The 14,173-nt window shown below is 40.0% G+C and overlaps 1 protein-coding gene and 1 long non-coding RNA gene across 3 annotated transcripts in view; one reads left to right on the top strand and one right to left on the bottom strand.

Moving 5' to 3' along the window:
* SEMA5A (semaphorin 5A) overlaps nt 1–7,950 on the top strand; it is a 366,908-nt gene extending 358,958 nt beyond the window's left edge. The window contains 1 exon segment of the mRNA XM_001519071.3: nt 832–7,950. Coding sequence (XP_001519121.2) covers nt 832–951 — 120 coding nt within the window. The 3' untranslated portion in view covers nt 952–7,950.
* LOC120638128 overlaps nt 1–14,173 on the bottom strand; it is a 215,468-nt gene that overhangs the window by 2,458 nt on the left and 198,837 nt on the right. For both annotated transcript variants that reach the window (XR_005659626.1, XR_005659627.1), the window contains one exon: nt 165–1,935. This is a non-coding gene — a long non-coding RNA (uncharacterized LOC120638128). The remainder of the gene's footprint in view (nt 1–164; nt 1,936–14,173) is intronic.

The raw sequence follows: 14,173 nt of genomic DNA, 5'->3' as shown, positions 1-14,173 counted from the left end.
AGTGGCAGAGCCAGGAGTCGAACTCATGACCTCTGACTCCGAAGCCCAGGCTCTTTCCACTAAGCCACGCTGCTTCCCGTATATCCCGTATATCAACTCACTATCACGGAAGAGGCTAGAAACCGTAGTTGACTCCCACGACTGGGTCTCCGCCATTGACTAACCTTCCACGGATCCAGGAATCCCACTGTAGCAGGCCAGCTGCACCCGGGCCTATAACTGCTGTTTTCTGTGTCTCCTTCAGCCCACTGGTAGTATGTTGAGTATCCCTGGGCCAGTTTAGTGGCCGTTGGAAGAGAGGACCAGTGGCCTAGGATGAAAGGCACGAGAGCCATCGACCAGAAGGATGACAAGTCCAGAAAATGAAAGCAAAATTTAATATAATTAACATGGAAAATCGAGGTTAGTCAGGCTGAACTGGCTAACCCAAACGTTTTTGACTGAAGAACTGTGAAGGTTACTAAGCTGTATTGTCTGTGGAAATGAAAAAAATCCCCAACACTTTTAATGCTGCCATTCTTTTAGGATCATTAGGGTCTACTAAAGCCATTTCTGCTCTACAAAAATCATGCTCCTAGAAGCTTCAGGCAGCATTTGAAATTCACAGTTGAAAGATTTTAAGCTACTGATTAAGCTGGCCACAACTATGACGGACCATCTCTCTTTAGGAGTGAACCCCCTAATCAGGTGACCTTTTACCACTCAGTGGACAATGCAAGTGGGAAAGAGGTCTCTCTGAACATGTGGAAATGCAGAGTTCGAGATCTAAATAAAGAGGTCTCCTTCAGAAATATCACTTACTGGGTTTTTTTTTTTTTATCCTTTTTGCAGGCATTTAACAAAAACAACTTGATCCTAGAGGAACGAAACAAATACTTCAATCCACATCATACTGCAAAGACCTATTCTAACGCCTATTTTACAGATCTCAATAATTATGATGAGTACTAATGGCTCTTATATTTTTTGGTCTCTTGTAATTCCCCAGTCCCCCCCGGCCTGTGCTACCTGACTGCCCATGTGTTTGCGGCTTCAGAGGTGAAGTTTGGAGACATTTCAAGCACACTCCAAGCCATCAGTGTCCCATTGCTGCCAAAAACATCCCCCACCACCACCATCACAACAACAAAAAAAAAAACCAAAAAAACTATGACATCGTGACAGCTTGACTGACCTCCAGCACCTGATCACAATTGAGCGAGCTGGCTGTCACTCAGAAGTTAATATTTGGGGGATCAAAATTCTCTAATACGACTTTTCTTGAGCTTTTTTTGTAACATGCGCTGCCCTTCTTGAAGAGTGCATCAGGAATATGAGCGTCAGCTGTGGGTAAAACCTTGCAAGAGATTTTGGGAGGGTTAAAATGAGCACAGAACGATGAGATCATCTGAGGTGCGGCAGGTTCTGGCCACGACCTGGCAAAGAAGCTCACTTAGCCCTGGGAAAAAGAGGAGGAGAAATTTAGCTGTCCAGATGTCCTTCAATGGCCCCATTATCAAAATCCATTGATGTTCTGTCTGGAATTCTTGAGAATAACCCTCCTTTGGTGGGAAACTGTTGCCCAGAATTTAACCTGATCAAATCCAGGAACTCAAGCTCGTTTGGACATCCATAAGAGAATATGGGGTAACCCCGTGAGTCAGTTCGACAGATGGAACTTTTGTCTTGTTGCATTTGTTATTTGCTTGTCTTAGGGGGAGGCTGGAGGAAAGAGGATACAGTGAAAGTTGTCTGCATGTGGTTAGTAAACTGGCATTATTGTAGCATCCGGAACTGCATGACTCACAGCATTCCAGAGACCTCCCCTCCTGGGCATTTGCCAGTGGACCAATGGTGCACGAATAAACTCACCAGCCTCCTCCCCCTGGCTTTCTCGGGAACATATGGACAAGCGCAGAACTGCTCTTCTGTTTACACCACCTTGTTTACCGGTGCCTGTTTAAAATATGCAGAAAGTCCAGATGTGCTATGAAAAGCAACTTTTTAATCTTCCTGACGTATCTGATATATGGTAATCAACCCCTGCCCGGAGCATTAATAATGTTGTTTAAAGAAGGCTTCCTGTCGGGCCTGCTTGCTGTAAATATTTAAATTCCAGCAGAGATGTAAGCTATCACATTTTGCCTGCTTAAGTTCAGGTGAGAGACTGGGCTACCCTAGTCTTGATTTTCTGTGCTACTGCTTGCCTTGTTGCTTTCCCAGACCTCCTCATCATTCGATCAATATTGCGGGGACCAGAAGATCAAGGTGCACCACCAAGCAAGGAACAGCCTTTAAATAGCACCGTGGTTCTCCAAGATCAAGGAAATCAATGTTTTACAAGAGACATCGGGACTTTCCACAAAGACTCCCCAGCCATTAAGGGACAAGATAGATGCTACCTATCTTCTTAAAACAAAGGATGGTAGCAAACACAGGTGGATGATCATCAGGAACCCTAAGAATATAAAAATCAGAGAAGATATTGCCTTTCTACTAAGAAAGTCAGGTAAATGAAGGCAACAACGCAAACATCAAAATAAGTGACCAACATAGATATCAGTTACTAGGTGGTCTGTATCTCTCTCTCCCTGGGAGATTAAAGTAGATTGTTTAGAATGATCACGGAAGTAATTCCACTGTACTTAACGTGTACCAGATACTATTTTGGAAGTGCAAGAGGGTCTCATGTATCTATTCCTTGAACTACTTTGCAGAAAGAGCTTAAAAGGCAGCTGGGGTCTGGAAAGCCTGATAGAGTCCCAGTGAAGTACCTTCAGGGAGGTCCTCAATACGGAGTTCATTTTGTATCTCATGCATTTTTTTGTGTGAAGTATAGGATTGGCTGTGTGTATGTGCATTGCACAGATTTATGTTCAGTGGAAGCAATGTAGTAAGAATGGCATTCTGATTGCTTCCCCTGGAATTCATTTTTCAGTGGAAGCCTTCATCGTTTAGACAGTGTGGTATCACCCACTCTGACAGAGCAGTTACCGTGTTCTAACAATTATTCAATGAAAATGTGTTTCCCAGAGGGGAAAGGATGGATCAGGAAAGGTACAACAGACTTTTTGAACGTTTGCCTATCCGGTATTAAAATCAGTCCTCTGCTCTTCCTGGAAAAGAACCAGATTCCTTATTTTGATAATGACAAATCCATAACCACTTACAAAGCCCTGTTTCTACCTGCCACTGCACTCCAACTAGCATTGGTCTAGCTTCTGTAATGGAGAAAAAAAAAAGTCTATCGGCTGTTAGTTTAGAATGAAACATGTATGTTTTCACCTTATATGAAATAGCATTTTGCTTCTCGGTAATTTCATAGGCATTACATATGAGTGTGTATATATTTTTTTACCTTTCACGTGCCTCTGTACATATAAGCCTACCCACTGTATGCCCACAAAGTGTGTCTGAATAACATATGCAAAGCCCTTACTTTCTTTGCATTTCCATTAACCTACTGTTTTCTCCCCAGATAAGCAGAGTTATGGTTATTTCTCTCTGTCATTCAACCCAAATATTTTAATCCCAGGGATAGATCAGATATCAAGTGTTAACACTGAAGGGCTGTTTATTTTTATTATTTACTCTGGCAACCTTATTTTATTCTTTCCCTGAAAATCTTATTGTCACGTTTTGAGTATATTCAGCTGGCCAAAATGTCCTTTAGAATCTAAGTGTACCCAGTGTGTCGTGCCAATTTGAGTAAAGAGAAAGCAGATTTCTAACCTGCAGCATCTCTTGTTCCTAAACAGCTCCAATGACAAGTCATAGGTAAAGTTTTTGAACCCTTGATGAAATAAAGGCTGTGCATCTATACACACACACATACACACACACACCTGCCAATATCACCTTCCTGTTCATGCAGAATCATCTTCATTCTGCTTGGTCACATGACTGGCATTAGGATTATTTTGAAAGCATAATCTCTCTGAGAAGTTGAATGCTACTGACTAAGATCTGACTTGGAAATACTTGGGGGTTAGCATTGTCTCCGTCCTCCAACACCCTTGTAGGAGAGGCAGAAATTTCCATGAACAGTAACAAGTGCATATAAGAAAAAAGTACTAGACTCATGGGTTTCCTGGAGCAAGCGGATTGAGCTGAAATAAAATCCCAAGGGGAGCTATTTTTCTAAAAAATGTATCTTTTCGTAACACTAGTATAATAAACACAAGTAGCGATAAAAGCAAAAGGAGTCCATCTTTACATGTGTTTTAGGGTGGAGCCATGGATCCTTGGATCCATGAGCAGCAAAACTATTACAGAATGTCAGGATGAGGTCATCCTTCAACTGTTAGACTAGTGAAATGAAATCATTAAAACTTTTTGCCAACTGAATGGTCATTGTGGGAGTTAAGCATAAATAAGTGGACATCTTAGACCAACAGCTGCACTCTATTGAAGCCAGAAGTCAAGAATGGTTTCCTAGTTAGGGTCCTGGTTTTCCAACTATCAAAGAGATATATTCTGCACTGTCATTGAGGCCCAGAATGGAATAATATTAAAATTTGGATTTTTAAATGAAGTAAAATGGACTCTTGGTATGTATTTTTTTTAACCAAACATCATGTATTCATATTTTGATATTTAATTTGGGGTAAATTTACTTTAGGGTAATCCAAAAAAAAATTCCTAAACAAATCAGTATTAGAAAATTCCTTCAAGTCCCTCAACCAGCTCACCTTCTCCATGATCTGGATGCTGTAGCTCCCAGCACGTTCTCCATCCCTAGGTATTCTAACACTGCATTTTGTTGTTGTTCTACCATTACCTCTATCGGAATGCAGCTTTTATTCCTTCCACTCTTGTTTGTAAATAAAATGCCATAGAACTTACCTTCCCTACAAATCCTCTAGGGCAGATTGTTAACAGTTGGGAAAGAATAGTGAATGTACTGAAATGTTTAAATTCTAAAGGCAAACATTCCACCTGCTAGTTTGAATTCTCCATGAACAGTAAAGAAATGATCGAGGATGAAAGGAATTGGTTATTTGGGAAATTATGGATTTAACACATACACAAATCTTTTGTCACAAATTGCCACTACAGACAGCTGCACATTCAGTACCCCCATTAGAGTCAAATGAAGGAGTTACTATTTGAGGGGAAAAGCACAATAGAATCAAAAGCAATTATATATCAATGTATAGAGAAAGATATTTGAAATCTAGGTAGTGCCCATCTTTTTTCCAAATGACGTCCACTAGATCATTAAGCATGATGTAAGGTTAAAATGGAATCCACAAATGAATTAGAAATAACTGCACTGCACCATGACTAAGACAACAAATCATAGATGCTGTTCAACATGGAATGATTAATTTGGGGTGCCCATCTGCTCTTCACCATTGAAATAAAGAGAACAGAATCACCATTCCACATCATCCCTATTATCCCAGGTAATTTCCAAGAAGAAAATCCCCAAAAAAGTTTCTGTTTCTTGCCAGGGGTATATTAATTAAACAGATCAAAAATGTCTATCTTGGTGAATGACTGATGTCTAAAATTAGTATCCAGCAACTCTTATGATCATTTTGGGTCAATCACTGAAAATGACACAATTTGGTATCATTTGGAGTTCACATCAATATCCCAAGTTCAAGGAGCTATGTTTTGTCTTTTTAAGTCATGCTACCTGCAGTGTGTTATTGCCGACATAAAAAAGGGAAAGTGGAAATTGAGTGCTTACATATCACTGACATTAGAAGTTGGTTGTTTTTTCGAGACCAAAAAGGTATAAGCTAAACCTGAAGATTAATTTCACTTTTCTGCCCCTGGTCAGCAAGTAGCAATTTAACACCATAAGCCAGTAATAATTTCCAAATCTATTTAGAACGCTTTTTGACATCTGCCTGGAATTTACACCAAAGTCAGACGAAGATGCAGAAAAGACAGGAAATCCTGATCTAGCAGTCTAAACAATATGATTTTACAACTCCTTTCAAGAAAAAAACACCATTCTGGGTATGTACCTTTATATACATACTAGCTATAGATACTTAAAAGTATATACCCAAAGTGTTTATGTATGTTTCCTTAAAAAAGAAGTTACAAGTGCCTTGCAGAAGGCCATTGTTTGAATACTTCACCGATATATTGTCCTAATAAGAAACATATCACTTAGAATTTTTTTTTCAACTGCATCCATGTAGTCTTCTCAGTTGATAAAAATGATGAACATAGATCATCATTATCATCTTGCACTGCTCAAGCATTTGCAGGATTTCTGACCCCGCACTAGGTGTTATTGGGGTAAAGGTACTCAGGCTACACCTGATTCTTCCTTTCAAGGAACCTGTATTACTGCTTGAAGGTGGGAACTGTGCCTTGTCATTAAGTTAGGCAATGTTAAGTACAGAAGGTCCTCAGTTAACACTGCATCTTTTCTGCATAGTTCTCTCACATGTGCAAAACACTCGGTAGTGTAAATAATGTCACAGAAATACAATTAAGGGTCCAGAAACTTTTCTAAATTCTCCTAAGAGTTCCACAATCTGCACAACATATGCATGCAACAGTGCTGTTGATTTGGGCAGATTTATAAGAAAAGAAAAAAAGGTTACTTGCCAAGTTGGTGGCAGATGGCCTGTGTGCAGTGGATGGCAGAATGAGGAATGATTTTGAAGATTAAACACAATTCAGGAAATTTCAAGAAGGTTTCTGTGAAAACTGCATCATAAGCACCTGTGACAAAGATAACCTAGGAACAATCTGTTCTTCTCATTAGAATTTAGGGGTTTCTGATGGACTGTGATTAATAAGTAAGATCACCTTGTGTATATGCGCCTTATGCTTCTAAAATGATCATCTGTATATTGTATGTTCTGCTGTGAAAATATTTACACTAGGCCAATCCAAAATTCTTTAAAGAGCTAAAAAAGTTCTATGCTCATTAAATCTATAATATGATCAGATGCTTCTTAAGATGTTAATGTAAGTGTAAAAGGCTCATACGAGGTGTCCAAATGCTCAGTATCTCATGTATTTGATTAAAGAATAAAAAACTGATTTAGAGATTATTTCTTTTATATACCTCTCCCAGTCAGATACCCTCAAGTTGGTATTACTGGCATGGTGTTACAACTGCCCCCAAGCCAAATTCTACAATGAAAAGTTTTAAAACTCCAGTGATATGGGATTATATTTTTTAAAATATAGAATTGTTCTCCCATTTTGAAAAAGTGCACTTCAGTTGAGATTTGTCAGGATCGACAGGGTCATTCCTCACTGTGGACTCTAAACATTCCGCTTTCAGTCTAGATAATATACTCCTTATTTGCCAAGGGAAGTAACATGCATACACCCATACTAAAAACCTTGTTGAAATCTTGACACCCACACTTTCATTAGATTTCACTTTTGTCCTTGCCATTTATCATTTTAAAATGTCCAGCCGGCAAAAGCTGCATCTTAAGTTTCTTAATGGAACTCGAAAGTTAAATGGTTTTTGAGAAGGCCTACTGAACATGTTGAGTGTTAATATGAATCCCCTCCAAAACCTCCAAATCCATTGGCAACTCAGGCATTGCCTGTACTGGGAGCCTCTCATCGCCACGCAAGGAAAGAGACAAGGTGTCACCAGCCTATTAATGTGCAGGATCTAACATTCTGCTGGCTTCGATTTCAAAACTATCTAAATATCTGAAGGTAGTCATCACCGATGATTTACAGAATGGGTTTGCTCCTATGAAATTCCTAAACTCATTTGCCATCAGGGATCGGGCGAACTGATACATGGTATCTGTGAGGAAACCTGAAAATAGGCCTGCATTCTCTCCTCCCATCAACACTCTCCCTGACCCCACCCAGTAAACCACATCTGCCCTGTATTTTCAGTAGGAAAAGTCCTGATCATGTACAGAATAAATTGTATTATATTTTTTGTACTTATGCTTTGTGTAAATAGTTTGTCTCATTCTATTCTATGTGAGCATTGAAAATAAATCCAAACCCTTTAGGAAATCACTTAGTTATGTCTTTTTTTTGGCCAATGTGGAGGGGGTTTCCCTTTTGGAAGCACAGTAGAAGACATTTAGATGGACAAGATCGACATTTGGTGCACAATAGAGTGACTTGTGATGACTGAGTTTCTCCCTTTCCCTGGGAGGGAAACCAACAGGACCCAAAACAGAGGGGTGCTGGGTCCTCAATATAAAAACTTCAGACATAAAGGGTTCTGGTGCTCAATCCATCCCCGACCAGACAGGGAACAGAGCATCTGAAAACAGGACAGACCACTAAACTACTAGGTGAATGCTCACTCCGGCTGAGATGGTGGGGGTTAGTACAGACCACTGGGGAGGAGCCAAGGGAGGCTAAAGTGTGGATGGAACCTCAGAGAAGGTTGAAGATCCTCTGACAAAGTGTAACTTGAAGGTAGGGGAGCTACAAAGTGTGAGGAGGAAAAGAGGGAGAGAAGGAAAAGGAATGAGAGAAATAGAGGGGGGGAAATAAAGCTACAGTAAATCCCATTTACTACCAATAAATCAATTTTCAATTCATCCATTTAAAGTTCAGAGAGTCAACTAATTGTTCAGAATGATACCAAGGTGCTGTACACAGTTTTGCACTTTAGTATTCTATGCTTCACGAGTAGAGGCTGAAGAAAAGTTCTCTCTAAGCAAAGTTAGGTCCCTCAAAATGAACAATAACTGAAATAGATGGCAAAATGATATCCCAAAGACAACACAGTGCTGATTTTGTTCTATCTAGCTAGAAGAAACATTTCATTATCCAAAGAACTGGACTTTTTAACCTAAGAATCTATGTGCTCAATATTCCACAGTTGACAAAATCCTTCTCAGTCTTCTGTGTGTACAAACTCAAAATATTAATTGATTTAAAAAATCTAGTTTCTTACTTTAAAGGATTGTTTTCAGTATAACCCTCATGTGAAGCAATTATTAGTCAAGTGGAGACATGCTCACAAAATATGAACACATTTGAGTGCCTTCTTGGAATAGGATTTGCCTCATTTACTCTAATTGAAACAAAAGCTAAAAAAGGGAATGAAAAGTATCTATCAAAACATAGATGTGCCCATACTTTTTCCATTCCCACTGTTTACTCAATCCCAGTTTGTTGTAAATAACAGAAACGTGATTGAATGTGTGTTATATTACAAGTGCAAATATTTACTTTGGGACAGCATTAGTATTATGAAAAACATAAAATGTCAGCATCGCTTTTCATTTTTCTGAAATTACACTTGGGGAATTGGTCTTATGAGTTCACTGACAAGGATGGGTCCAAAAATAAATGTCTCCATTTTTCCCCCCTCCTAAAAATGTCATTCTCTGCTAAGAAAATTCCTACTGATTCATCTGACTCTCCTATTCTCCAGTCTGAATTACACTGAGATCTGCAAGGTGAAAAAAACTAGAAGCCACCCAGAAAAGGGTGCAGACAGAGAGACTTCTGCCTTCAGTGACTCCAAAGATAATACAGCTTTGACAACCTGAAGAAGGTCATGGGTTCTATTCCCATGCTCTGCCACTTACCTGCTATGTGGTCTTGGGCAAGTCACTGCCAGGTGGTCAGGGACTATGTATGACCTGATTATCTTTTATCTCCTCTAAAGTTTAGTACAATGCCTGGCACCAGGTCACCATTTAATAAATACCCCAATTAACTAGTAGTTAATAGTAATAGTATTCTAATGGTAATGTCAATTTTGGCACTGGCAGTCACTGCCTCCTGGACAGGGGCATGATTTCTCTATGCTGGTCAGTCGGTCAGTCGATCACAGACTGTTCTAAACACTTGGAAGCGTACAATATAACAGACACATTCCCTTGCCCACAGGCTTACAGTACAAAGGGCCAATGCACGTTTTGACCAAAGTGGTATTGCTGAAACCAGACTAGAAGGCAATGGCCCAGGGTTTCGATTACTCTCTCTTGCATTTCAATTTCTTCTTATAATCAGAAATTGAGTCTGTGATTTTTTCCCAAAATGCCCATCTTTTTTCCTCTTTTCATGTCCATCGTATGCTCCCGACTGTTTGCTTTCTCCCCTTTGAAATAAAATCTCTCTCTGTGACCTTCTGTCCACAAGCCAGCTCCCAGGCTAGTTCTGACCTCAGCTATCTCAAAGAGAACAGCTCCAAGCCAAGCTACATCTGTCCTAGGTGAGGTTCCCCTGGCCAGGGTGATGCAAGACCCTGGTGTAGTCTGACTGGCTTGAAAGTTTTGGAGGCCCAAGATCATCTCAGGCACATTTAAACCCCAGAAACACCCCCTCTTACCCTTCTACCTGAAGCACTCACCTCCCTTGAAGGTAGACAGTAGAGGTATCAGAAAGCAGACCTTCTCAGGCAGCCGTGAGCCCCACGAAACTAACCCAGACCCAATTCAAACTCCCCCAAACCAGCTGCATTTCAGTAAACCCTTGCCTTAATGGCCAGGGGTGGTGGCATAGGATGTGATTTTTGACATTTTTGATTAAGGAAACTCATGAGCAACCTTTGTGTCAGCATTCAAATCATTTGTGATCCACCATTATCTTTACTTCTGTTATTTTACAGTGGTTCCAAATATAAAGAAACCAAATTGCTGTGCATTACCTCAACTGATCTGTTGCTAGTTACCACGCCATATAACCCCTTAACTTTGAGTGCCACAATTGTAAATTTGAACCTTCATAATCTTTCCGTGGCATTTTTCTTGTCACCAGGACAACTCCAAGTGTACAACTCACAAGAATCTTAAACTTAATAATTCCAAAACTCTGCTAAGCTGCGCTGATTTCTATCTTTTCCATTCTGGGCAATCCTGCCACTCTCCTACCTGACTTAGAAGTTCACAGTCTTGGTATCAGCTTTGATTTTTCTACAATTAGTACCTACAGTTTAGAAAACCCCCAATCATACACAAAAACAAAAATCGCCTCTGATACTGTTATCTTCAATATGACAGAGATCTCCTGCTACCCACCGCTACCACAAAGTATGTTTTATAAATCGTTCACTGAATTATGCCTGAAAAGCTGTGAATTCCAGCCTCATCTTGATCTGACCAAAATTCTTAAATACGCCGTCCTAGTTCACCAAATAAATGGGCTCATAATGGCCCAGTTTCCTGAATTCTAAATGACAACAATGATGCCTACCAGATGGGAACCTCAAAACATCCCTTTACTTCAGCAAAGAATTAGCACGGGATTCTTAGTATTCACTGGTTTGAAAGATTTGCAAAAACAAAAGAAACAAGTACGGGTTTCAACAATAAGAAAATTATAGGGTTTTGATCTATGCATATAATTTGTCCTCAATAACAATAGGGAAAGCTATTTTATGAAGCAGTAGTCCAACATATTTAGCACTAACAATGTATTATATATTTTTTATAGTACTAGTTATCATCCCTGCCAAGATGGCTGAAAGGAAACCATGAGAAGGTTTCTCGCTTATCTTATTTAATGCATTCAGACTGTATTTACTTGGTCATTTACTAATTTCTCTCAGCACATTTAGTTGAAATGCAGTAAATTAAATCATTTTTATCATTATGAGCCATTGGGACTGCCAGTTACAATGAATTGGCACGATTTGTGAACTCTGAGGGCTGGGACCAGGCAAGTGGGACCACTTGCATTCAGCAAGTGCTCAGTAAACACTATTGATTGAAAAAAAGCCATTCAGAAAACTCATTCTACATAATCTATACAGTATCCACACAATCACTCTAAAAGGAAAGTGTCAAATATCAGGTCCACTTTGCAGAGAGAGAAACTAAAGTTAACTGACCTGCCCACAAATTGACCCATCAATGAATCAATATTATTCATTGAATACTTACCCTGTACAGAACACTTTAACAAGCATTTGGGAGAGTACAATAGTGTTGCATTGAGTTTTAATGATTACCCACTATCCCTTTAATTCTGTTGAAACATTGGAAATTGGGTGATTCATAGTAATTGTATTTTCAAATGTGTGGAGTGCTCCCCTATTCAAAGTAATGGAAAACTAAATGACATTGAAGTCTCTTCAGTGAATTAATAACACAGATACTGCTGACAAAATTTTGGAAACGAGTTCACAATTTCAGTTTAAAGTATCAGTCCGTGGAATTCATTGATTAACTGATGTACTTAGAACATGGTGGATCCAAAACAAGTGGCATATACATTCCCTGCACTCAAGGAGCCTGCAGTGTCCCGAAGCTCACACAAAGGTATCTAATGTGTATAGCAACCGCTTCAGTTCTAGCTGGTGAGAATGAACGTTGGGTTTGGTCATCATTTCAAGCTGCTGTTGGAAAATGGGAAAGGTATTCCAGAAAAACATCTGAATGGACTGATGCCCAGTTGGGAGCAGAATGTATATTAGATTCCCTGATGATTTCCTGCACTACTACTGACCTGAAGACAGCCCAGTTGCAGCTGAAGTCCTTAGCTGGGTGATACACCCAGGATCCTCCCCGTTGGGCACCTCCAGGGGAATCTCTACTATCTCTAAAGGAGTCTGTTCTCAGGGATACTGTAATCCTGTAGACTGAGCGCCCCATGTGGGACAGGGACTGTGTCCGACCTGATAAACCTGTACTTACCCCAACGCTTAGAATAGTGCTGCTGGACACACACACAAATATCCTCATCATCCTAGTCATAAATCTAAACAGGCCAGTTCTGGACCCCTTCTGGTTCAGGTGCCTGTTTTACTGGTCTCACAGGACATTCCCAGAAAAGTCACCTGACCAAGGCAGCCACAGCCCTGAGACAGCCACCCAAGACAGTGCCCCTCAAGAGCAGAGTGAGGCAATACCAGTTCTTACTCACTGAACACAGCTTCTCTTCGAATAGCAGTGGTGGCTGGCAGTGATTCTGAATAGTTAAAATTGGGTTTGGATATGTTAAGCTTAGCATACTTTAACAAATGGATTCTGGAGCCGGGTGATCCTGGGAAGCCTCAGCAGCTGACAGAATGGCCTGATTTACAATAATCAGAAATGGAGAGTTTCTTCTTGGGAAAAAGTCTGCAAGTTACCCTCAAGTCAAGGAGACAGAGTCCACAGCAGAATCAGAGGCTGCAAGTGGTGACTGCAGCTGCAAGCCCAAAGATGGGATTTGTTTCTGAACAGACACCCTTGGACACGCATTTGTCTTATCAGCCACCTGTGCATTCTCTTTCACTGTCAGCAACCTCAGCTTCAAGTAAGAGGGCAGAAACTGAATGTGTAATAAATAAATCATATAGAGATCAAGTGAAGGGAACACAAACTTGACTGAAGCCTTCTTTTCGACCTAGATACTTCTGGGGGATTTTTTTCTGAGCTAGACCAAATCTCTGCATCTTCTTTAACTTTAAACTGCTGATGTGGGTGTAATAATGTAGGAAAACTAGATTCTCTGTGGAACAGCAATGCTTAAAGGAAGAAGCACTACAAACTGCTGCTCTTGGCCAAACTGTGGTGGGAGAGAGTAACTGGAATAAAGACAAGCCCACAACTTTTGGTTGGGTTCTTTGAGACTTTTTTACTTGTAAGGATTATCCTAGTTTATTAAAAAGATCCACACTGAGCCTCTGTTATGCAAAATTTTAATGTGTTACTATTTGGAAGATTATTGGTAGTTGGACATTCCTGCTGCATAAAAATGATTGTATTTGGTAAATTCTTGCTCTGAGCCATATAATGTGCTGAGCACTGGGGTGACAGAATACAATCAGATCAGACATTATCCCTGCCCCACAAGGGGCTAGGCAGAAAAAAATTAACTTACTATGAAGGTCACACAGCAAGCAAGTGGCGGAGTCAGGATTAGAAACCAGGTTTCCTGTCTTCAGTCCTGGGCTTTTTTCACTAGGCTACCAAAATGTTTTAATTTTAGCTTTGTTGAATGGATATCTTCTAATATAGAAGTCCACTACACTTAATCATCCTTGAAGCTCATCGCATTGGATAAAAGAAATGAAACAGTTGTATCTTTAATTTTTCCTCTGTACTGTGCTTAATTATTGAAGATGAAATCAATCTTAAGAATGAGGCTGTAAAAGGCAGTGGGTGCCGGGAGTGTCAAGATGTCCATTTAGAGTCCAGATGCTTTCTTACGAAAGTACTGTAAAGACCTACCAGGACAGTGTGAAAGACACCCAAAGATATGTTTTGCAGAGTTTTAGGGAAGAACTATACATTTAGAAAGGGATTGGGACATAGGGAGAAGTAGTCAGAAGAAAATCTGGGTC

This window comes from Ornithorhynchus anatinus, chromosome X3, assembly GCF_004115215.2.
Source record: "Ornithorhynchus anatinus isolate Pmale09 chromosome X3, mOrnAna1.pri.v4, whole genome shotgun sequence".
Taxonomy (NCBI): Eukaryota; Metazoa; Chordata; class Mammalia; order Monotremata; family Ornithorhynchidae; genus Ornithorhynchus; species Ornithorhynchus anatinus.
Note: the sequence above shows the minus strand (reverse complement) of the source record. Positions and strands in the feature narration are given on the sequence as shown.